Here is a 23,851-nt window from a genome sequence, read left to right on the forward strand (position 1 = left end):
TCTACCGTACGGCAGTCGATGCTGCATCTTCTACCATGTGAGAAGTTCGGTTCGGCTCTTCCAGGATTCAACCGAGAAAAGAACGTGCCGGCGGCGCCATGTACCAGCGCTCACTTCCGGCTTCACCCAACTGGTACTGCTCGCGAAGCAGTGACGTCAACAGCGATGGTTTACTGGGAGTAGGAGCAAAGAACCTGGTGTACCTGATCGATGTATCTGCAGCTTCCTGTCGGCTGGAGGGTGAGTGACGTAGGGAAAATACTACACTATACTACTCCACAATACTTCATAAAACAGCTTCATGTAGACTGGAGGGTGAGTGATGTAGAAAAAGTACTTAACAATATTACTCTACAATACTTCATAATACAGCTTCCTGTAGACTGGAGGGTGATTGATGTAGACAAAAATACTACACAATATTACTCCACTATACTTCATAATTCAGCCTCCTGTAGACTGGAGGGTGAGTGATGTAGAAAAAGTACTACACAATATTACTCCACCATACTTCATAAAACAGCTCCCTGTAGAGTGGGTGGTGAGTGATGTAGAAAAAGTACTACACAATATTACTCCACAATACTTCATAATGCAACTCCCTGTAGACTGGAGGGTGAGTGATGTAGAAAAAGTACTACACAATATTACTCAACCATACTTCATAATACAGTTCCCTGTGGAGTGGGTGGTGAGTGATGTTAAAAAATGAATACACAATATTACTCCACAATACTTCATAATACAGCTTCCTGTCGGCTGGAGGGTGAGTGACGTAGGAAAAATACTACACAATATAAGTCCACAATACTTCATAATACAGCTTCCTGTAGACTGGAGGGTGAGTGATGTAGAAAAAATACTACACAATATTACTCCACAATACTTTATAATGCAGCTTCCTGTAGACTGGAGGGTGAGTGATGTAGAAAAACTACTACACAATATTACTCCACAATACTTCATAATACAGCTTCCTGTAGACTGGAGGTTGAGTGATGTAGAAAAAGTACTACACAATATTACTCCACAATACTTCATAATACAGCTTCCTGTAGACTGGAGGGTGAGGGATGTAGAAAAAATACTACACTATACTACTCCACAATACTTCATAATACAGCTTCCTGAAGAGTGGAGGGTGTTTACACAATAATAATGCATAATACTACATATTACTATACAGCTTCATGTAGAGTGGAAGGTGAATACACAATAATACTGCACAATACTACATATTATAACACAATACAGCTTCATGTAGAGTGGAGGGTGAGTACACAATAATACTGCACCATACTACATATTACAACACCACAGTATACACCTCAGGTTCCTGAAGAGTGGATTGTGAGTAATGAACAATAATACTACACCTTACAACGCTATACTACATAATACTTCACAGTATAACACTATACCAAACAATTCAGCTTCCTGGAGTGGAGGCTGAGTCTACACAATAATACTATAATATAACACAATACTACACTACAGTATATAATACAAGTTCCGGTAGAGTGGAGGGGGAAAGTCTTTTATCTTAAGATCAGATCCATATAACCCAATTTAGATGCTGAGCAATAATCCTCTCAGATAGTCCAAATATCAGTGGAGGGTCTTTAGAGCTACATTGGTAATGGAAAAAATCTATAGCCAGTATTTTTTGTGAATGTGAATATAAACATCGACCGTCACGATTCCAGGGACATGAGTGTCTTTCCCTCAGGCTCAGATCATCAGGGAGCTTTTCTTCTCTGTACATTATGATGATGACTCTAATATCTAAACCTCTGGTGTCTCCTCAGGTGAGCTCGTCGGCCACAGGGACCTGGTGTCGGGCTTTTCCTTCTGTCAGCACCCAGGACTGAATCACCTCTGCGTCAGCTCCTCCCATGACGGAAAGATCCGTTACTGGGACTCCAGCAGCAAGAGTCTTCTGAAGGAACATGAGGCTCATCAGGTGGGTGTCCACTCGCAGCTAGAGAATCATGCTGCTGCCCCCTGCAGGCAGCAGTCTGCTCAACACTCTGATCAGACACACACTTTGGTTCCACTTCTCTGTGGCGTCATGGAGATGTTGGACCAATGACCCCAATCTGGAGAAAAGGTGAAACCGTCCGAGCTCAACAGGAAGTCGAGAACAAACAGCACAACAGATTTTAGTGACTGTCTCAAGGACATTTTAAAACCATTGTTAAAGTTAGAAATTACATTGCTTGTTTACTCTCAGTTATTTGCTTTAAATTATTCCTCCAGGGGACATTTTCTCATCCCTCCCGTCCTGCTCTATCATGTCTTCTTTTGCTTAAAGCAACGTAAATACTGCTAACAATATTAAAGACTCAGATAATGTGTGTTTAGGCCAGAAATCCCAAAACTGAATTTAAATTGCACGTTTCCTTCTGATTAGTTCCCTGTAAAGCTGAACACCTTCCATTGAATCCAGGTTAAAACATTATTGAGACTTACAGAATCAACCCAGCGTCACTCAGCAGTGTTTTGTCTCCACACACAGAGTCCTATCACAGCGGTGCACTGGTCCCCGTTGGACAAGAACCTGGTGGTGTCTGGGGACGAGAAGGGCGTGATGGTCTGTTACTGGTTCCACACCGGAGACACCTTCAGCCTCTTCCCTGAGCCCAGGAGCATCTTCTGCATCACCTGCTCCCCCCACGCCTGGAACACCGTGGCTGTCGGGTAAGACGACTATTTTGAACGGTTTTTATTCTAAACAAAGCCCAGAAACTCTCATCTGAATAAAAATAATATAGATGACAGTTCAACAAAGATAAGGATTCAAAAGTGTTGGGTTCTATAAATATAGTTTTAAGGCAAAAAGACAGGAAGTAGCTCAACAGAGACGATGTGTATTCAGCTCTAAAAAGATTGAAATACTTGCAGTATTCAAATCTGCTGCTGGGTCTGTTAGAAAGTTCCATATCAGCGGATTTTAATCGGCCAACTGATAAATGGCTCCAACTCTTTAATTCAGAAATCCTGTTTCTGCAGTTTGCAGGGTTCGTATGGTCATGGAAAACCTGGAAAAGTCATGGAATTTTAAAATGTGTTTTTCCAGGCCTGGAAAAGTCATTAAAAAAAATAATTTCCCAAAAGTTTTGGAAAAGTCATGGAAATTTGTTATATTCTTATTTTCATGTCGTTCGTTTTAGGGATGGGCATAAATACTCGACTATTGATTAATTGATCATTAAAAATTTCATTGATGACATGTTTTCATCGATAAACTATTGCATGTTCGCTATGTGGCAGGAGGTCGGAATATCCGAGTTGCCCTGAACGCAGCACAGCGTGTCTGTTAGCAGCTGGAGGAAGCAGCCCGGAGTTAAGCCTCCGCTGCTCGGCTTCATGTCCGCACACGGACCCTCAGTCCACGCGGAGGGTAACCCGGACAGACCCGGGTCTGGGTGAGGGGTTCCGGGAGTGAGGGCGTTACAACGACCGGACTGAGAGTTCACATTGAACGGATCCTGTTTAACTGCCACAAGAGTTGTTAATCTTGTAATAAAGATCTCAATGAGGAAACATGCTGTGTTTTTGCTATTTTCACTGCATTTTAATATAGGCTATAAATAGTGAATTTTAATATAAAAATATGAATGATTAATCGAAAAATCGATCGTTAATTCTTCCGACGATCGATTAAGACAATTTAATCGAATGCCCATCCCTAGTTCATTTACGCTGAGTTTTAAGTAATTCATACATTTTTAAAGAAATATGCTCAAAATATAAGCAGGCATACTTGGGTTTGTGTCATTTAAGGTATACTGTATGCCTTGGAATTCTCATTGTTAGTTTGAATACTACATTTTGTCACTTTTTCGCGTATACACCGAGATTTCACGCAATGTTCGGTCATGGAAATTTGGTTTAAAGTCATGGAAAAGTCATGGAAAAGTCATGGAAATCCATTGGTCAAAATGTGTATGAACCCTGAGTTTGACTCGTCACTTCATCTCTTCTGCTTTCACTGTCGTGGCAACCGATTCAAATTCAACCTTGATCAGCAAAATGAAAGAAACCGATAAATATCAGTGGGTTTTAATAACGCTGCTTTCTTCTGTTTTAAGGTACAAGGACGGAATGATCGTCCTGATCGATGTGAGTAAGAAAGGTCTTGTGATGCAGCGCCTGCGGGGACACGACGATGAGATCCACTCGTTGGCGTGGTCTCCACTTCCTGGTGAGGACGCCCTCTACAGCAGACCTGAGGACAGTGAGGATACTGGAGCGGGACCGGGTCAGTTGAAACAGCACCAGGCCCACGTTGGTTTAGGTGTTTTCCTCCTGTGTGTGTGGTATTTTTGCACAAATAAATCGATGGGAGAAATTACAGGTGGTTGATATTATAAACTGACTTTTTTCTATCCAACAGCAACTAATGGCGATTCTGCAGGGCTGGAGAAAGGCTGCTACCTGGCCTCTGGGAGCAAGGACCAGACGGTGAAGATCTGGAGCACAGTGAAGAGCAAAGGTGAGAGTCCTGGTCTAAATGAATAGTTTAAAGATCTCCTCAAACTCACAGAGAGCTAAACGCACTCTGCTCATGTCCTCTTAAGAAAGATGGAACTTGATGTTCTCTTTGAATCCTCTCCCCTTCCTCCTCCGGCAGCTGTGATGACTCTGAAGATGCCATATCTGAAGAAAAGAGGCTCAGCCGTCGACCCCACGATCAAGGAGAGACTGTGGCTGAATGTCCACTGGCCCAAGGGACGAGCGACACAACTGGTGTCCAGCTGCTACAGGTGCGTAGCTCAGAGGAAACCTGACACAAGCAGATCACAGCTCAGGTTGCATCTGTGTTGATCAAAGTAATATATGGTTTCACGAGGAACTAACGGGTCCACGCAAAGACCAATGACCACAAACACCTGGCAGAGACCTGATGTTATCGATCTTCGAGTGCTGTAGATAAAATACTTTGTGTCCTCAGTGGGGAGCTGGTGCTGTGGGACCTGACCAAGACCGGGAAGCAGAGGTGGACTCTGCTGGGGACGTCGTCCGAGGGCCAGAACCACAGCAGGATCGTTTTCAACATGAGTTCGGTTCTCATGCAGGATAACAGACAGCTGCTCGTCAGCACGTCCATGGACAGAAACGTGAGTCACAGCTAGGGTTGCAAAATTCCGGGAATATTCAAAGTTGGAAACTTTCTATGGGAATTAACGGGAATAAACTGGAAATGTTGTGGGTAATTTATACTAACTGTATTAACCTTGTCTAAGACATAAATATAAACATTGTGTTTTGTCACAGGCTGATTTGAGCCCTGAGGAAACTTTGGGCACTTGACTATATGCTTCTGCATCGTTGTGTCATTCTTAACATAGGTCTTTGCACAGTATTTGCAAATGTACACAGCCTTTCCTTCTACATTGGATGGGGTGAAATGTCTCCACACATGAGAGAGTGCACGTGGCATTGTTCTGTAGAATAAGATGAGAAAAAAGTTTGTAAAAAAACACTAATGCAATGCCAGAGATATAAATAGTTAGCCAAACAATTGGAATCGTCTGTAAAAATGATTTACATGATGGATAAATGAATGGAAATAGTCTAGATGAACAGATGAACAATCCTCAATCAGCATGCTAATATATTTTCCCAGTAATATCATGGAAACTTACCTGACTAGTCCTGCACTCTACAGCAGGCCTCAATAGCCCTGCTGTAGAGTGAAGCATGCTGGGAGTTATCTGTGCATGTGATGGAAGAATGCACAGTGGAGGGTTGAAACTCAACGTTCCATACATCTTTAAAATAGAGTTTTGAATGATGTTTTTATGCTCAGCGTAAAATTTGCGTATTTTTTTTTTTTTTCGAAATTCCCCAAATTCCCGAGCTAAACTTCCCATGGTAAGTTTCCGGAAATTTACCGGAAACTTTCTGCCCCTTTGCAACCCTAGTCACAGCACGTGGATTTCACAACCTTTTCTCTTAAATTCTTTATTTATTATTCATATATTATCGAGAGAGACTATTGGGGCTGAAATTCTTTATTTTCCAGATCAAATGCTGGGACCTGGACTCTCTGGACTGCTGCTGGACCCTTCCCACCCTGGGCGGGTTCGTCTACACCCTCACCTTCTCCCCTGTGGGCACCGGGTGTTTGGCGCTGGGTGTCGGTGATCACATGATCCGGGTGTGGAACACGCTGACGACACAGAACCAGTACGACACCAGGTCCTTCTGGCATGGCATCAAGTCCAAGGTCACAGCGGTGAGTTTAACACAAAGAGAGAAAACACATAGAAAAGATATTTGCAGGAACAATCCGTCCTGATCTGTAGTTCATGACCCAATGTCTATCTAGAACTGAGTTATTTTGTGTCTGGAGGTTTTCTGAAACTCAAAACAGCAAGAAAAATAAAACCGGGACATTTCTCCGTGATTTAAATCTCAGCCTTTTAATAAATTCTTCCTCTGAGCTGCTGATAGAATGTTTTATTATCAGTTTCAAGCAGTTTAATAAGATGCACTGAGGAACTTTTCTTCCTCTGCAGCTGGCGTGGCACCCGAAGAAAGAAGGATCCTTGTCTTTTGGAACCGATGATGGCAAAGTGGGAATCTACGAAGTCTACACAAACAAGTAAGATTCAATAATTCAGTCAAAACAGTCCACACATGACGTTCATCCAACACTTAAGCTTTTTAACCAACCAAAGTCCAACTCTTAGTCTTTTTTCATCAGTATGAAAAACTATATTCTAAAATTCGAAAAGTCTCAGCTCCCAGTGAGAGTCACCAGTTTGGTTCCACCTCAAACTGGTTTTAATACAGACTCCAGGTTCAATTGTACAAAATAAAATATATATAGAGCCGGACAATGATAAGACATATTTTATGTAGTTGTTAAAAGTTTTACATTGAATTGATTTAACCTGCTGATTCGGCATTAACAGTGAAATTAACTTGCCTGTTACTTTCAACTTCTAAAAGAGTGTTGAGTTTCCAGTTGGACTTTAAGTTTGGAAACTTTCGGTGAAAGTCGCAAAGTGAAGCTGTCGGGGTCTCGCTGATTCTTCTCTTGATCCCTGGAGGTCTCGAGTTCTCTCCTCCTGCAGCCGTCCACGTCCTGGCTCCTGATTGGTCCTTTGTTCTGCTTCATCTCCTCCCAGGCCGCCGCAGATATCCAGCTCCTATCACCGGAAAACCGTGTACAAGTTGGCTTGGGGACCCCCACTTCCCCCAATGTCATTTGGTAAGTTCCTAATGAACTCTTAGCAACTGCTGCTGTGTGCCCTGAACGCTCTGACCCAGCAGAAACGCCGGCGGTGTGCGATGCCAAAAAAGCAGCGAGTCAGCGGAAAAAAAAACCCACTTCCCAAACATCTCAGCACGCCCTTTTGTAATCGACTCTGTAATTGAATCATCGGCGAAAACACTCACTCTTCACCCCCCCCCCACACACTTCAGACACAGAGAGCTGATCTCACCAGCTGTCGGCAGGTGACATCTTGATTAGCGCATCAGTCACACGCCTCGGAAGCTGCAGACGTGGAGTGTTTCCACGCCAGCAATCTGCCGATGGCTCCTAAACGAAAACAAGGGGAAACGCTCATTTGTTTACCGACAGCGCTGGCGCCGGTTCAGCCCGGTGCTCGCTTCCCATTGGCTGAGGACGTGGGAATGACTTGGAATAGGTGTACAGAGGAAATTAGGAGCAGCTGCTTCCTCCGTCTCTGGATGTCTGAAGACTGTCGACTCAGCGTTTTTTGTTCTTGTGTTTAGATTCTCTGCAAACTGAGATGCACACGAGACACTTCAGACTTCTGGGTTTTTAATGAAATGAGCAGAAGGAACGAAAAGCCGTCAGGCAGCCGACTGGAGGACACTTTGTTACCCAGTGGGCTACAAACATGCAGAACAACCTGCAGGATTTAAAAAATCCAATATCAATATTTTCAGGTTGAAGTTGCCAGTGATTCAATTAAAAGAGACAGTTTCCTTATTGTTATTAAAAAAAAAGTAGGTCTGTTTTCATAGTTTTCTAGAGATATGAGGACGTGGAAACGAGAAATCCAGAGACGTGTGGATGAGGCATCAAACCAGGGTGTTAGCAGCCATTAGATTTCACTTTGAGATAATCGTCTTGATTCAGAATCTCCAGTATGTGATCATCGGTCCTGAAATGATCTCTAATTCTCTGTGTCTGTGTGATGCTCAGGTGCAGACCGAGGGAAGTCGACCTTCAGCCTCTACAGCTGCGCCGGGGAAGGTGTCATCCTGCAGCACGACCCGCTGAAGCTGAGCGGAGAAGCGTCCGACATCGATCAGCTGATCAGAAACACCAATAACATCAAGGTGGGTGGGGGCGGGGGGGCGCTGTCGCTGATGAGATGAAGAAGGAACTTCTAGAAGTTCACGGACGTCTCGGCTTCTGTCTCTGACGTTTGCTGCTGAATGTAAATGTTTGTGCGAAGTTGTAAAGTTGATCTCTGCGTCCCGACAGCACAAGTTGTCTCCACACACCGACCTCAGCTGGAAGCCAGATGGGAAAGTGGTCGCCATCGGCAACGAGGACGGGTGAGTGAGCGGTCGGGGGCAAGGGGGGGTGTGGGGGGGGGACCATCTGTCCACTGACAGATCTGAGTCTTCAGGCTACAGACAAATGGATTCGATTGCGTGTGAGCTTAAAGTTTTACTGAGTGTGTCTCCGAAAAGATAAATACTTTGTTCAGTCATTTGTTTGAGTTTCAAAGATCCGTGAACTTAATTAGGGAGGAGAAAACTCGTCAGCTCATTAAATCCAAATCTCTTTAGCTGCTTCCATGTTTCCTTCTTCTCCTGGAAACTGTTCCCTGTACCTGAAGTCCTGTGTGATTCCCTCTGCTGCTGCAGGTGCATCGATGTGTATGAAGCTCCCAGTCTGAAGCTGCTGTGCAGCATCCAGCAGCATCACAAGATCATCAACACGCTGCAGTGGCACCACGACCACAGCTCCCCCCCCGAGCTGCACGGCCTCCTGGCCTCGGGCTCCAGCAACGCCATCGTCTACGTGCACGACCTGCGCTCCATCATCGGTAGGAAGAGAACTCACAGGGAAATAATGGAACTAGTGAACTAACTGAACTGTCTCTTTCCAAATCCATGAAACCACACATTTTGTTGATGAAGTTATTTGGAGTTAGATAGATGGATAGATGGATGGATGGATAGATAGAGAGATAGAGAGAGAGATAGATAGATAGATAGATAGATAGATAGATAGATAGATAGATAGATAGATAGATAGATAGATAGATAGATAGATAGATAGATAGATAGATAGATAGATAGATAGATAGATTACTTTATTCATCCCTGAAGGGAAATTAAGTTGTCATAGCAGCCGGTATATTTGAATACATTAAAATACAATAGAATAAAATAAAAAATATTGAGGTAGAAAGAATAAAAAACAGAAACACAAGATAAACAGGTAGATAAGGTGCAGTGGCAAGATGATGGTAATAGTACTGATGATATGATGGTAATGTTATTGTTAGACAGTATATAAAAATAGTACAGTATATATAGTATATAATATAACATAATATATATTTATATATGATAGTAATTATACCAAGATAATAGCAGTATATAGTAATAATGGCAGCAACAGTATATATAATAATAAAAGTAAATATAATAATAATAATAACATGTACACATGTATAAATATGTGTATATAGACTTATATATACAAAGAATATACAAAGAGTATGATATAATATGATATGATATATAGTAGAGGTATAAATATAAGTATTTGACTATACAATAGATTATATAATATACTATGAGTGTAAGAATATATAGACAGAGTGTGCAAAAGACAATATTATTGTATAAAATGATATATAATACAGGAGTTGTGTGAACCAGCTCAACCTGACAGACTTAGTTTACATTTAAACACCTTCCTTTTCCATTCTTTAACATGAAGAGTCTGATTTCTTGTATTGCGTCTGTGCAGAGAATCCTCCAGCGAGCCCCCTGGTGGTGACGGAGCCGTATCGCAGGCTGTGTGGTCACACCGATAAGATCACCGGCATGGCCTGGAGTCCTCACCACGAGGCGCGGCTGGTCACCACCTCCTACGACGGCACCGCCCAGGTCCGTACCAGCCGAGCATCGTGGGTATAAAACGGTGATAATGGTCTGGATGAGTTAAAAGGTTGTGTTTTTGGGCGGGTCAGGTGTGGGACGTGCTGCAGGAGGAGGCGCTCTCGAACTACCGGGGTCACAACGGTTACCTGCTATGCGTGGACTGGTCGCCCGTCGACCCAGATCTGATCTGGACCGGAGGGAAGGACTTCACCGCTCAGGAGTGGAGGGTTTCCAAACAAGAGTTCACCAAGCCACCGAAAGGTGAACATGCGTCAAGACTGGAGGTTTTCACTCTGGTGAGTTGTGGTGATCGACTGTAACGTTGTAACGTGTTTTTTCCTCTCAGGGAAAAAGATGACAAAGCTCAGGGAAAAGAAGTCCAATCCCAATCAGAAGAAGAAGAAGTCCTCCGGGCCCGGAGAGATGAACGGAAGCCCGGCCCCCGAAGGAGAGAAGAGCGTGCCGGGACCCGAGCAGTCGGGTGAAGAGGACGAGGTCAGCTCCACCAGCAGCAGTGTCCCTCCAGCAGGTGAGAGGAGGAGGAGGAGGAGGAGGAGACGCTTCAGATCCACCTCGGAAAACCAGTGAGATTGTTGGAAAGTGACTAAATTACTCTGACCTTTTTTCCCAGCTACTGAAATGCAAAGAAAAGCGTCTGCGGTGCCGAAGACCAAAGACAGAACTGGTACAGAGGGTTTCACATCTCACTAAACAGCTTCACTGGATGTGTTTCTGAAATAGTGTGTGTGCTTGTGTTCCTGTGTGAGTCTGTACATTCGTTTGTGTTTCCAGACACGAACCTGCTGAAGAAGAAGAAGCCTCGCTCCATGCTTCCCATCAGCACGGCCATGGACCACCGGCCTAAAGAGGACCTGATGCAGGACTGCATCACTCTGGCCTCTGTCCACCACGACCGAGGTGAGACTCACTTTCTAAACTGGTTTCTGGTTCACACACTGGTGATTATAGTCATTTCACTCAGGAACCAAGAGATCAACCAGGAGCAAAGTGTATGATTGGTATTAAATAATCTAATTTGTATGCCCTGTATAAGCAAAGGTCACATGGATCCTCTCCTTTAAAGACTTCTTCAAGGGTTGTTTAAGTTATAAGGGAACTAATATGTGTGTGTTGTTCTCCAGCGCCCCCTGCAGGCTGTGTCCCAGGAGAGGGAGAGCACATCCATTTCGGCCTCTTCTCCGACCGACCGGCTCTTTACCGCATGTTCCAGTCTGAAGGTTTGTGTGTTTTATTAATATCAGATCAACAGAACAGATCTTTTCTTTAGTTTAATGAGATTAGTGAACACATTCAATTAAATCCTGAGACTAATCGATGGACTTAACGTTCATGTCTGGGAAGTCGTTCACGTTGTTTTGTGTGTGTTGTGTTGTGTGTGTCGCTCCTCAGAGAAGGGTCACGTGGAGGCGGGTCACTTCGACTCTGTGGTGTACCTGCGGCTGTGGAGCGGCGACCTGGAGGGGGCGCTGCAGCTCGCCATGGAGAGAGGAGAGCTGAACGACCACCTGCTGTCCATCGCTCCCATGGGTGACAACTCTTATCCTGATATACGTAGAAATAAAACTGTTGCAGATAGATTTACATATTTAATCAAAGGTTACATTGATTTAAAATCAGAACAAGATTCCCAAATTTTGATCTTTTAAGTTAAACCGACTTATTCGCTGTGCTTCCTGCAGCCGGGTTCGAGGCGTGGCGCCGGGCGGTGGAGGCCTACGTCCAGCAGCTGTGTTTGCAGGAGCAGTACCTGAAGGCAGCGTCTCACCTGCTGTCGATCAACAAAGTGTACGAGGCCGTCGACCTGCTGCGATCGCACAAAGTCTTCAGGTTCACCTCCTCCTTCTCTTTTCAATAGACTCACCTGCTTCTTCTACCTGCTCCACACTGTTCATGTCTCCTTGTGCCCAAACAGGATTATAAAACAAAAGGACTTGAATATTGTCTGTCACGATTAGGGTTGCAAAATTCCGGGAATATTCAAAGTTGGAAACTTTCCATGGGAATTAACTGGAATTAACGGGAATAAACTGGAAATGTTGTGGGTAATTTATACTAACTGTATTTACCTTGTCATATACAGACATAAATATAAACATTTTGTTGTGTCATAGGCTGATTTGAGCCCTGAGGAAACTTTGGGCACTTGACTATATGCTTCTGCATCGTCATTCTTAACATAGGTCTTTGCACAGTATTTGCACATGTACACAGCCTTTCCTTCTACATTGGATGAGGTGAAATGTCTCCACACATGAGAGAGTGCACGTGGCATTGTTCTGTAGAATAAGATGAGAAAAAAGTTTGTAAAAAAACACTAATGCAATGCCAGAGATATAAATAGTTAGCCAAACAATTGGAATCGTCTGTAAACATATTTTACAATTGATGGATAAATGAATGGAAATAGTCTAGATGAACAGATGAACAATCCTCAATCAGCATGCTAATATATTTTCCCAGTAATATCATGGAAACTTACCTGACTAGTCCTGCACTCTACAGCAGGCCTCAGTAGCCCTGCTGTAGAGTGAAGCATGCTGGGAGTTATCTGTGCATGTGATGGAAGAATGACCAGTGGAGGGTTGAAACTCAACGTTCCATACATCTTTAAAATAGAGTTTTGAATGATGTTTTTATTGCTCAGCGTTTAATTTGCATATTTTTTTTTTTCAAAATTCCCTAGCTAAACTTCCCAGGGAAAGTTTCCGGAAATTTACCGGAAACTTTCCGCCCCTTTGCAACTCTAGTCACAATTCTGTATTGTTTCTCATTGTGTGTGTGTGTTTGATCAGAGAGGCCATAGCTCTGGTGAAAGCTCGGCTGCCGCCAGACGATCCCGTCCTGAAGCAGCTCTACACCGGCTGGGCTGCCGTGCTGGAGAAGGACGGACATCTGTCCTCCGCTGCTAAATGGTGAGACCAGGAAAAACTTGTATCTCTCTCTCTCTCTCTCTCTCTCTCAGATCTTCTCTTCTCTCAACATGTAATATAAACTTTATATGTCTTTTATGAAAATGATTCAACCCTTTTCTGTTTGGCCTCATCTCCTCCCAGTTACTTGGCTGCCGGAGCCAGTTTCGACGCAGCCAAAGTTCTCTCCAGGAAGAACGACGTCACCTCGCTGAAGACGGCGTCCATCTTGGCGAGGATCTCCGGGGAGGTGGATCTGGCGAAGTCGCTGGCACTGAGGTGTGCTAAGGACCTGACCGGTGCTCAGAACTGGGTCGGAGCTCAGGACGTCCTCAGCTCACACGAGAGTCTGCTGGTCAGTGACAACAACACAACTTGTGAATTTACTCTTTTGAAAATCTAAATAATTTGAATTTCTTTTTTTGAAATTCTCTTTTTATTTAGAAAGGCACATTTCCATCACATACATTAAATACAGCTTTAGTCTGTCAAGGACATAAGAAAGGATGGATGTAGTAAGTTTGGGTGATTTTGTTCATACTGCCTTTCTGGGTTTTGTTTTATGGACCTAAATTACTCCATGTAGGAACAATACCAGAGGTAAAGAGAACACAACCGGGGAGCGCACTTCACATAAAAAAAAGGAGGATCACACAAAACACAAGTATATTCAAATAAAATCAGATCTAACTGGTTTTACATACTCAGTCCATTTGGTCCAGGTCTTATAAAAAATTTCTTTCTCGACCTTGAGGGAAAAAGAGATCTTTTCCATAACATAAATCTCATACACAATTTCAATCCATTCATCAATGGTGGGAGGGTCCACTTTTAACCATTTCCTCGTGACACATTTCTTACTAGCTGCCAGCAGTATAGCGAGCAGTTTTTTTCTTTTATGTTCCACGTTTCAAACAATATATTGCCCAAAAACAAAGTTTCACATTTTAATGGGATGTTCACATTAAATACATTGTTAATATGTTTGTGGATCTCTTCCCAGTAAGACCTCATTGCTTGGCAGTCCCACAAAATATGGAAGTGGTTGGCTCCAATAGATCCACAGAGCCTCCAACAGGCGTCTCCGTAAATCATTTGAATTTCAAGCATTTAAAACGTCATTTAAAAGAGATTCTGATGTTTATATCGTATCGTTTGATCAGTTTAACGATTTAAGTCATAAGCAGGTTCCTCAACTTCCTGAACTGAGCAGTGAATTCTGTCGCCTGCAGGTCCACCAGCTGCATCTCAGCACCACCGAGCTTCTGACTGTGATGCTGGAGGACGCCGGAGTTATTCCTCCGGCCTGGAGCTCCAGTCACGCGTGGTCGTCCCCGGACAGAGGTCTCACCACCCTCCAGGACCAGGTGCGAGACGTGTGGGAGAAGCTGTACGATGTCTCCGAGGCGTCAGAAGGACGTCGCAGCGCCGCAGCTCTTCTGCAGGAGCTCAAGTCCTTAGAGAGTCCGACCCCGAGCGCCAGCGTCTCCATCAGACAGGTCCAGAGTCCTGAACCTTCTTCCCTGATTCTATAACACAGCCACATCGTTTCCAGTATCTGACTATTTCTTCCTCCCTCCTCTTCCTCAGGTTCTGCAGTATTCATCCATCCATCTGACCCACTCTGTCCTGAGCTGGTTAGTGGACGATGATGAGGAGCTGATGAAAGGCCTGTGGCAGGCGGTGGCTTGGCTGAGAGACGCCGGACACTTCTGCGTCTCTGCTGAGCTCCTCAGGCTCCTGTTCCCCGACAGTACGTCTCTCTGTGCTCTAGTGAATCAGTTCCACAGGAATCTCCTCAGTTTGAAACTTTAAAAACACTTTGTTTTGTGTATAAATCAGACACGGATCAAATTATCGCATTAAGTGATTTGTCGACGGGTGGTTTTATTAAATTAATCAAATCCACTTTCACAATCAATTTGATCAAGTCCAGGAGAATGAACAAACTCAGTGTGGTTCCAGTTTCTGCTTTTAGAGGAATTTCTAAGACTGAATAAGATCATTTAAATTGAGATCATCCTTTTTTAGTAGCACCTCCTTGGATTTTTCAGTGAGAGGGACATTTAATAAATAGTTAAAAGTAAAATATGATGCGTGTTATTTCTCTTTTCGGAGCTGTAACCATGTTTTTCTTTTTCCCTTCTCTTCTCATCAGAAGACGTCACCGTGTGTTCCAGGAAACGTCCTAAAGCTCTTCATGTCTCAGCTGAAGGAGGCAGAGCTGCTGCCAACAGTCTCCAGGCCTTCGTCCTCTACCACCGTCTGTACGAGCGCTGGTGGAGCAGCTGCGCTCACAACCAGAAGGTCCACAGCAGACTGTCCCCCCCAGCCACTGACTTGTGTGCCAGAGACAAGGTGGAAGACAAGGTGGAGGACAAGGAGGACAAGGTGGAAGACAAGGTGGAAGACAAGGTGGAAGACAAGGTGGAAGACAAGGTGGAGGACAGAGAGTCTTCCGAGTCAGGAAAGAGCGCCTCCTCTCCGACCAGCAGTCTGGACGACCTGGGACTTGATGCTTCTCTCCTTCTGTCCGAGCCTCACGCTGCCTGTCAGGCCACTCAGAGGTCGGTGAGACAGATCCGGGAGCGGCTGGCTGCCATGGTGCAGCAGCACAGTGGAGGGGGGGCGCCTGGGCCTGAAGACACACAGACGTCCTCCACCACAGAGTCATCAGACGGACACGGATCCGCTGATGCTGCAGAAGGGTCGGTTACCGATGATGCAATCATCTGTTGATTGTATTTCATTTCATGTTTAGTTTTAAAGCTCAAAATATGTAAAGATTACACATTCAGAGGAAGTGGAAGAAAGAGAAGTGGGGACACGACTTTTAACACAAAGGTCAAAATGCCAGAAAGTAAACAACCTGTAGCTTTGGAGAGTAAAGTCACAACTGTAGTGAAGTACTTTGAATTCAATGTTATTCTGATCTACTATATTTCAGTTATGAATATTGTAGCTTTTACTTCACTACATTTATCTAACAGCTGTACTTACGTTGTGGATTAAGATTTTACACACAACATGTTATGTGTTTTAATTAAATCTATAAAGACAATCAGGTAGTTAACTTGTCACCTCCCGGGTTAAAGGCTTCTCGCACATAAATGCATCAGCATAAACTTTTCACATCAACCATTTTCTGCTCTTTGACACTTAATGTTCATTCTGTGATTGAACTCGGTCCATTTTACTTATTTCTCCATAATGTCAAAGTGTTATTGCAATGACGGTTTGGTTTTGTAAGAAAGTCCCAGTCTCCTGACCTCTGACCCTTTGATGGTTGTCTCCCGCAGGTCGGGCGACCACGAGACGCTCCTCTCTCTGTCCATTAAGATGTCCGAGCTCCAGAAGGAGTTGTTGGATCTGCCCGACACCGTCAAGGTAAAAGCTGACACACAACACTGACTTCATGTGATCACGATGGAAATATGATTTTTGCTTTCATTCAGGGAAGACAACAGTGGTTGAAATGTAGTAAAAAGAAGAATACACCAGTTCATTTTACTTGAAGTTTATAATGGTGCCCTGTAGGTATGTGAGGGATCAACTCTCCGTCCACTCAGGTTTTCACTTTACTGAATACGTGACGTGTGTGTGTGTGTGTCTCCTTGTTACTGACTCTCTCACCTGTGTGTTCTCTCGCAGACGTTCCCTCACCCAGACGTTCTCGAGTGTTGCCTGGTTCTGCTGCACTTAAGCAAATCGTCCCCGTGTGTCTCCGAGTCGCTGAGAGGAGACGCCGAGGTTCTGCTCCGGAGGTACGGCTCGGGTCCGTCCGTCCTGAAGGCCTCACGCCGCTTCCTGGCCTGAGTTCCACGCCCCCGACCGACAGGAGCACTTTCACTGTACAGTTGTTTGAATAAAAACCTTTAGTCACACGATGCAGCATCATGAGTCGGTTTGATTCCACATCCAGATGTGCAAGACCTTTTGAGCTTGACCACAAATATGAATATTTACAGCAACTCCCTGGAGCCACAATGAAACATGTAGAGTTTATATTAAACCAAGTGAGAAACTCCATCATAACTGATACAGATGGTTTATAATCCAAGGTAACGAGTGAAAACTACCAGGCTTAATTGAAATTAGAAAGTTTGGTGTCCGGTTAGATCTAAAAACTAATAAGATGCAGTTTCTGTCCCCTCAGCGTTTTTCCAAGTCCGTCTTTATATCCTCACCTTTATATCAAAAGAAGTATTTGAGTTTCAGTACTTAAATGACATCAACTTTAAAATGCCAACAAAGGTCTTCAAGTCTGTTCAGTGTTTATTTTAACTGCAAATAGTGTTTTGCTTCTCAAATTGGATTTTGCCACATTTGTTTTAACAAATTAAAGTTATAGGAACAACTTAAGTAGTAGTTGAAGCTTAAGTTTAACTTTTAAGTTAAAATGGATTTAATTTGAAGACATCTAAATTATCTTTTTAAAACCCAAAGATTGATTAAAGTTGCAAAATAATATATATAAGATTATGAATATTTAATAATGGAACAAATGTTTCCGCACTAGCAACAGCTTTAAAGTTTCTGGTTGAGAAGAAACTCTGGAAACTAAACCTTTTCCACAAAAGTTGGTCGAGCTGTTTCGTCTTTGTGGTTAAAAACACAAATACTTAAAAATGTACATTCAAAATACAAAACAATTTAATATACAACTGTTTAAAACAATGTAGAATGTAAAAACAACAGTAACCACAACATCTGTAAACCTGACGGTGGACAGCTGGGTTCGGTGGGTGAGTTTACAGAACAACAGTAGTTTGCCCATTGAAACACATGCATAACCAAGCTCAGTTATACACTGTTAAAACTTTCTGAAAGTGGAAAAGAGCTAAAACATTTTTATTCTCATCAAAATTATACATTTTAATTTACAGGCCCTTCCAGCTTTTCATTTAAAAAAAAAAAAAAAAGAAGAAATCCCTGCAACAAGAGACGAGTCCCGCTGACGAGAGGAAAGTTGGAACCGAGGATTCTGAAGCTTGGTCTAAATGGTCTGTTTTTATACAGTCTGAAATCACAGTGTGATATAAAAGATGGTCCCATGCTGTAAAGGAGGACGTCACTAATGCTGTAAATGAAAAGGATGTTTAAAAGGTGGATATGTGGCCTTGTACTCAGTAGACCAGGGGAGGATCCACTGCTGAGTCGTCCGGTCGCTCCAGAGGAAACGAGGAGTTTCTCTTGTTCAGGGGTCGAGTGCTGAGGGAGATCACGGGAGGGGGGGTCGGGGAATCTGCTGGTCGGGTTTTAAAACAAGTGCGAAGCCACTTGAGAAGTCGGAGCGCTCGGGGGTCAGTGCTTGTTGTTCGTCTCCTCCTGGCCCGAGCTGGAGAGGCCGTTCTGCGGTTGGGTGGAGCCGGAGCCCAGGCCGTACAATCTCCCACAATACTTTGCGTCGTCGATGTTGTCTTCAAAGAAAAGCTGAGGGGGGGGGGGGGGGTGAAGAGAAGAGTTGGACTCAGAGGTCGTTCACACCTGGTTTAACACGCGTGTGTATGGGTGGATGACATGACGCATGATTTCTGTAATTAAGTGTTAATGTTTATTTAGATGCATTTAACCACTTAAACAACACATGGATGTGGAGCATATTATGGTACTTTGTTTTAAACTTATGATTTTGTATGAAATATCTGTTATGTTTTGATTATATTTTAAGGTGAATACGCAAAATGTCCTGCGGTGTGACCGTAACATAGGTGAAGCATTAAACTTACATATTAACAAAATAAACCAGAAATATCTGGAGCAGGTAATAACTGCCTTGGCATTATATTGTATATAATGACTTTATTAATATTAGGTTTTAATATGCACAAAACTAGTATATTAGTATTTACAGCAAAATAACTTTCGTAACACAAATGCTGTCCTGTGGTGTGACATGGAAAATCTGATTTTTGAAACGGCAGTTACATGGACAACTATAGGGGTCCTTAGTTTATTCCACTACCAGGAAGCCCCCCAGATGTTGGGATGTACTGTGTATGTTGAAATGTGACTTAACCTCTGATTAATTTCATAAATTTCACTCTTTCTGTCAGACAATGAATGTGTCATTTTTTGAGAGACCTATAATGTCACGGCTGTAGTTAAAAATTTGTAAAAAAAAAAAATTGTAAAAACATTTTAAATTTTTTTTTTTTCTTTTAAATTGAATTAAACATATTAAGTTAAACTGTGTTATTATTCAGTTAGCATAGTAGCTAAGGTCAGTCTTGTATAGCAATGACTCAAAATGGCCACAAGGATGAAAATGTCCTGTGAAATTATACAAAAAATCCACGGAACACTAGCAGTTTAAAAAAATTCAGCATTTGAACATTAGAATTTCATACAACTTTAATCCTCATTAGAACTTAGAAAAAAAAAATACAGTTTCACCCTTATTTGTCAACTACCCGTATGTGTGTGTGTGTGAGCTGCTCTCACCTCTTTCATCCTGAAGAACGCCATGCCCGTGAGCAGCGAGTCGGATCCAGCCTGGTGCTGCCGCCCGATCCTCTTCAGCTCCAGCTGGTCGGCCACCTCCTGCAGCCCCCCCTACACAGACACACACAGACACACACGTCTCAACACCTGATCGGACTCATGTGTGGCGTCTTCTTACGCACAGGAACAGCTGAGATACACGTCTGAATGCAGGTGTTTGGACCTTTAAGTTCTTGCAGCTCTTCATCAGGTACTTGACGTCGTAGATCGCCGGGAAGAAGAGGTTGAGGATCTGGAAGAAGTCGTGTTCCTCCTCCGGGAGCCGGGCGTCGGTCAGGAGCTTCACCAGGTAGCCGAAGTCGTAGCCGCTGGAAGACAAAGAGCGGAGCGGGAGGATTTAGATCAGAGCCGCTGGATTCAACACTGGTGTCACTGGATTTAAACTAAAGAGGAAACACGGCTCACAGAAGGAGGAGGAGTTAAAGGAGTCGATAGATGAAGCTGCTGAGAAAACACCAGTTTATCTGCAGAGATTCTTTCTTTTCAATTTAATTAAACGGTTTGTTTCTTAACTTTATCAAACTAATCACATCCTGAACTGGGAGGTTGTTGTGCTGTTGTCCCTCCTCAGAACGTCTCTTCCATTTATTTGGTTTTCTTTGTCAACATTAAACACAAATACAGACTGAAGTGTCTCTACGGGAACCTGTGGAACTCAGAAGCTAAAACTGCTTTGTTGTGTTTAGAGGGAAAGAGAAGCTGGTGTGTTAGTTCCATTTCAATTTAGAGAAGTTTTATCTGTCAGACATTTGAGAAACTGCAGGATTCAGAGTCACTGAGCCACAGTTACAAAATGCAAAGGGAGAATGAAAGCCACCGACCTGTGGAAGGAAAGCCACTTGACGTTTTCACACAGCACCAGACCTGACGTCATGAGGAGCTCGGCGAAGTAGAGCGTCTCGATTCCTTCTTCTTCGTGTTTCTTAAACTGGAGGCCGGAGTTCTGGAGCAGGTCTATGGAATCCTGCGAGTACATGTCTTCTCTGTGAGGAGGAGATCACAGAGCAACCATCAGCCAACAAAGTCCCAACTAACTTCCAAACTTATTGTCCTTTCAGTTCAGATAACTGTGATTCTGAAATCTAAATTCTAATCAATATTAACTTGTGTATGAATTTCAACACTTCTGACTTTTCAACTATCACCATGAAAGGTGACACAGCACAGAAACTTCTCCAACACTCCATTCGTTTGGTAAAAGATGGAAATGACTTGTTCAGTTCTCCAACGTGCTGGAGCAGAGACGAGTGGGAGGAGTCCACGTACGTGAGGTTGAACTTGAAGTTGAACTGCCACGTCGTGGTGCCGATGGGATAGTCTCCGTCCTCGTTCATGAAGGTGAGGCCGAGCTGGATGATCTTCAGCAGGTCCACGTTGCACCTCAGCAGCTGATACTGATAATCCACCGTGCTGCGGAACTCGCCGATCGGCCGGACGACTACTCCGGGAAACTCCGTGTCCTGGTGAACGAGAAAGAACATCAGTCAATGAAAGACACACCAGAGGGATATGAGAAATGATTAACTTCCTCATCTATTCCAAGTAGGGTTGCAAAATGCCGGGAATATTCAAAGTTGGAAACTTTCCATGGGAATTAACGGGAATTAACGGGAATATACAGGAAATATTGTGGGTAATTTATACTAGCTGTATTTACCTTGTCATATACAGACATAAATATAAACATTTTGTTTTGTCATAGGCTGATTTGAGCCCTGAGGAAACTTTGGGCACTTGACTATATGCTTCTGCATCGTTGTGTCATTCTTAACATAGGTCTTTGCACAGTATTTGCAAATGTACACAGCCTTTCCTTCTACATTGGATGGGGTGAAATGTCTCCACACATGAGAGAGTGCACGTGGCATTGTTCTGTAGAATAAGATGAGAACAAAGTTTGTAAAAAAACACTAATGCAATGCCAGAGATATAAATAGTTAGCCAAACAATTGGAATCGTCTGTAAACATATTTTACAATTGATGGATAAATGAATGGAAATAGTCTAGATGAACAGATGAACAATCCTCAATCAGCATGCTAATATATTTTCCCAGTAATATCATGGAAACTTACCTGACTAGTCCTGCACTCTACAGCAGGCCTCAGTAGCCCTGCTGTAGAGTGAAGCATGCTGGGAGTTATCTGTGCATGTGATGGAAGAATGCACAGTGGAGGGTTGAAACTCAACGTTCCATACATCTTTAAAATAGAGTTTTGAATGATGTTTTTATTGCTCAGCGTCTAATTTGCGTATTTTGAGCGAAATTCCAGAGCTTAACTTCCCATGGAAAGTTTCCGGGAAATTTACCTGAAACTTTCCGCCCCTTTGCAACCCTAATTCCAAGTAAATGTTTGTTCCTTCTATTGATTCTTACCATGGCGATGAAATTGTAGCTTTGAATAATCTGCCGGATCTTCCTCATCTCATCCTCCACATTGCTTGCCCAGACTTCACAGATGATCTGACTGGCATCTGCAAGTGCGGCCGGCATGTTGGCAGCTCAGGAAGAGAAGCGAATCCCCGACGACCCTGCAGCGCTCGGAGGACGGTGGGATGGAGAGAGACAACTCTGAAAGAGGAGGGACAGACGACTTTATTAAATATCATCAGAACTACATCATCAGAACGATAGGAGAGAGAATCAAGGAGAAGTGACATCGGCAAAAACAAAGCTACTGCAGAAAAGGTCAATTAAACAAAGAGTTATTGAATATTGACATTTATTTAATCGTAGGTTTAAACTCTGAAGGATTTGACTCCTGATTATTACAGATTCATATTTATCAGTAAGTCGTATGGGGAATAGTACAACGCCTAAAGTTTCAGTGTAAATCTTGCAGACACACAAATACAACAGTTTAAATGAACGGTACAAAGTGGAGACTTTTAAGATTCATTTTTACGGAGGTTCCATGTCTTTCAGATTAAATCAGAAACAGTTCCAGCTCAAGTTTCTCATCTTTTTAAACAGAACAAGTCTGAAAAGGAACCTGTTTGTTATTTAAAACACTCTAAGCTGGCACTAGTGTTGTTTCTCCGACACGTGTTTAAACTGTGCAACTAAACAAAGCTTTTAAAAAGTTTTAAACACCTTTCCGTCCTTCTCTGTGTCTTTAAAGTAAATCAACTTCAGCTGGAATACATGATTCAAGAAAGATCAGAATAGAAAACCAAATACATTTCTTAATATTGACTTTGTTCAGACACTTTTCTTTGTGTTTACAGTCAACAATCTCCTGATGTTTAACAAAGGAGGTTCAGCATCTTGTCCTGGTTCTAGAACCCAGAGGAGAGAACCCGAGTCTCTGACGTGTTTCCCAGCAGAAGGAAGTTGTCTCAGTCTCGTTGGATTCATGCTCTCAGCTCCACTCAGACTGGTGTGAAACCAGGAACACGAGTGAACTTCTCCTCCAGCTCCAGTTCAACACACCGACGAGCAGCAGATCCCGGATCAGATGCTGGATCAGATGCTGAGACGTGTGACCAGAGCCGAGGCTGCAGCTCGTTGTTGTGTTTTGAACTCGGCATCGAACCTGTGAACCACCAGGTGAACTCCTGCTCCTCTGCCCCGGTGTGCACCGTGTTACCATGACATCGTGATGAACGGACCTCCTGCTGCCTGCTCCTAGCATCGAGCTAGCTTAGCTTAGCTTCCAGCTGACACAGTGACGCAGGAGTAAACGTTTCTTTAAACATTAAATCTGCGTGAAAAGTTGCGGATGTTTAACAACTTCAACAGTTTTTACTAAATACTAATATCATTGTTGTGAATGTAGTTTGCAGAAGCTAGCGCAGGCTGCAGCTAAAGCTAACGGTGCTAGCATGGTCGCGGGGATGCTACTCCTCCACGTTCACCGGGAAGCGAGCCGCACCGGAGCCGAACCAGGTGAACCAGCTCCGGGTTCGAGCTTCGCTGAGCAGCGGAAGCTCCGGAGTTTAACTGTGGGAAATATAAAAGTATAAAAACACAGGTTTACCAGAGACGTTCCTCGAGGAGCTAAATGCTAACTGCTAACCGCTAACCGCCTCCGTCTTCTTCTTCGTCTTCTTCGCGTGCTCCCGCTTCTTCTTTGTGTCTATTGGCGGTCGCTCGATTGGACGGAAAACGCGCTCTACTGCCCCCTACGGTCGTGGATGAGTAGCGACGTGGAATATGTCTTTAATTATGCCTGGAAGTTTAGTTTTTTTTAAAGATTTATTGTTCTACTTTATCCTTCAACTTATCTTTAATTAATTTATCTTTATTTATAGTTTTGTTTCCTTTATTCTCGTTTTGATCCTTTACTTTGTTTGACATT

The 23,851-nt window shown here is 43.3% G+C and overlaps 2 protein-coding genes across 2 annotated transcripts; one reads left to right on the top strand and one right to left on the bottom strand.

The window, feature by feature from the left end:
- Positions 1-27: 27 nt before the first annotated feature.
- Positions 28-16,933, top strand: gemin5 (gem (nuclear organelle) associated protein 5). Its single transcript, XM_061086566.1, has 28 exons — positions 28-240; positions 1,809-1,963; positions 2,519-2,700; positions 4,095-4,264; positions 4,400-4,498; positions 4,637-4,769; positions 4,958-5,123; positions 6,032-6,244; positions 6,528-6,613; positions 7,143-7,225; positions 8,192-8,328; positions 8,477-8,550; positions 8,866-9,047; positions 9,983-10,122; positions 10,206-10,377; positions 10,463-10,645; positions 10,748-10,801; positions 10,909-11,034; positions 11,259-11,354; positions 11,527-11,664; positions 11,817-11,964; positions 12,930-13,049; positions 13,191-13,401; positions 14,279-14,545; positions 14,637-14,799; positions 15,205-15,754; positions 16,346-16,433; positions 16,698-16,933. The coding sequence occupies exons 1-28, from the start codon at positions 99-101 to the stop codon at positions 16,860-16,862; spliced, it is 4,443 nt and encodes a 1,480-aa protein (XP_060942549.1). The 5' UTR covers positions 28-98; the 3' UTR covers positions 16,863-16,933.
- Positions 16,934-17,681: 748 nt separating this feature from the next.
- cnot8 (CCR4-NOT transcription complex, subunit 8) lies at positions 17,682-23,606 on the bottom strand. Its single transcript, XM_061085743.1, has 7 exons — positions 23,531-23,606; positions 21,928-22,122; positions 20,817-21,010; positions 20,372-20,533; positions 19,714-19,858; positions 19,491-19,601; positions 17,682-18,479 (listed from the first exon to the last, which is right to left on the bottom strand). Exons 2-7 carry the CDS (start codon positions 22,042-22,044, stop codon positions 18,351-18,353), a joined length of 858 nt encoding a protein of 285 aa, XP_060941726.1. The 5' UTR covers positions 22,045-22,122; positions 23,531-23,606; the 3' UTR covers positions 17,682-18,350.
- Between the last annotated feature and the right edge of the window lie 245 nt (positions 23,607-23,851).

Source organism: Limanda limanda, chromosome 14 (genome assembly GCF_963576545.1).
Source record: "Limanda limanda chromosome 14, fLimLim1.1, whole genome shotgun sequence".
NCBI classification, from domain to species: Eukaryota; Metazoa; Chordata; class Actinopteri; order Pleuronectiformes; family Pleuronectidae; genus Limanda; species Limanda limanda.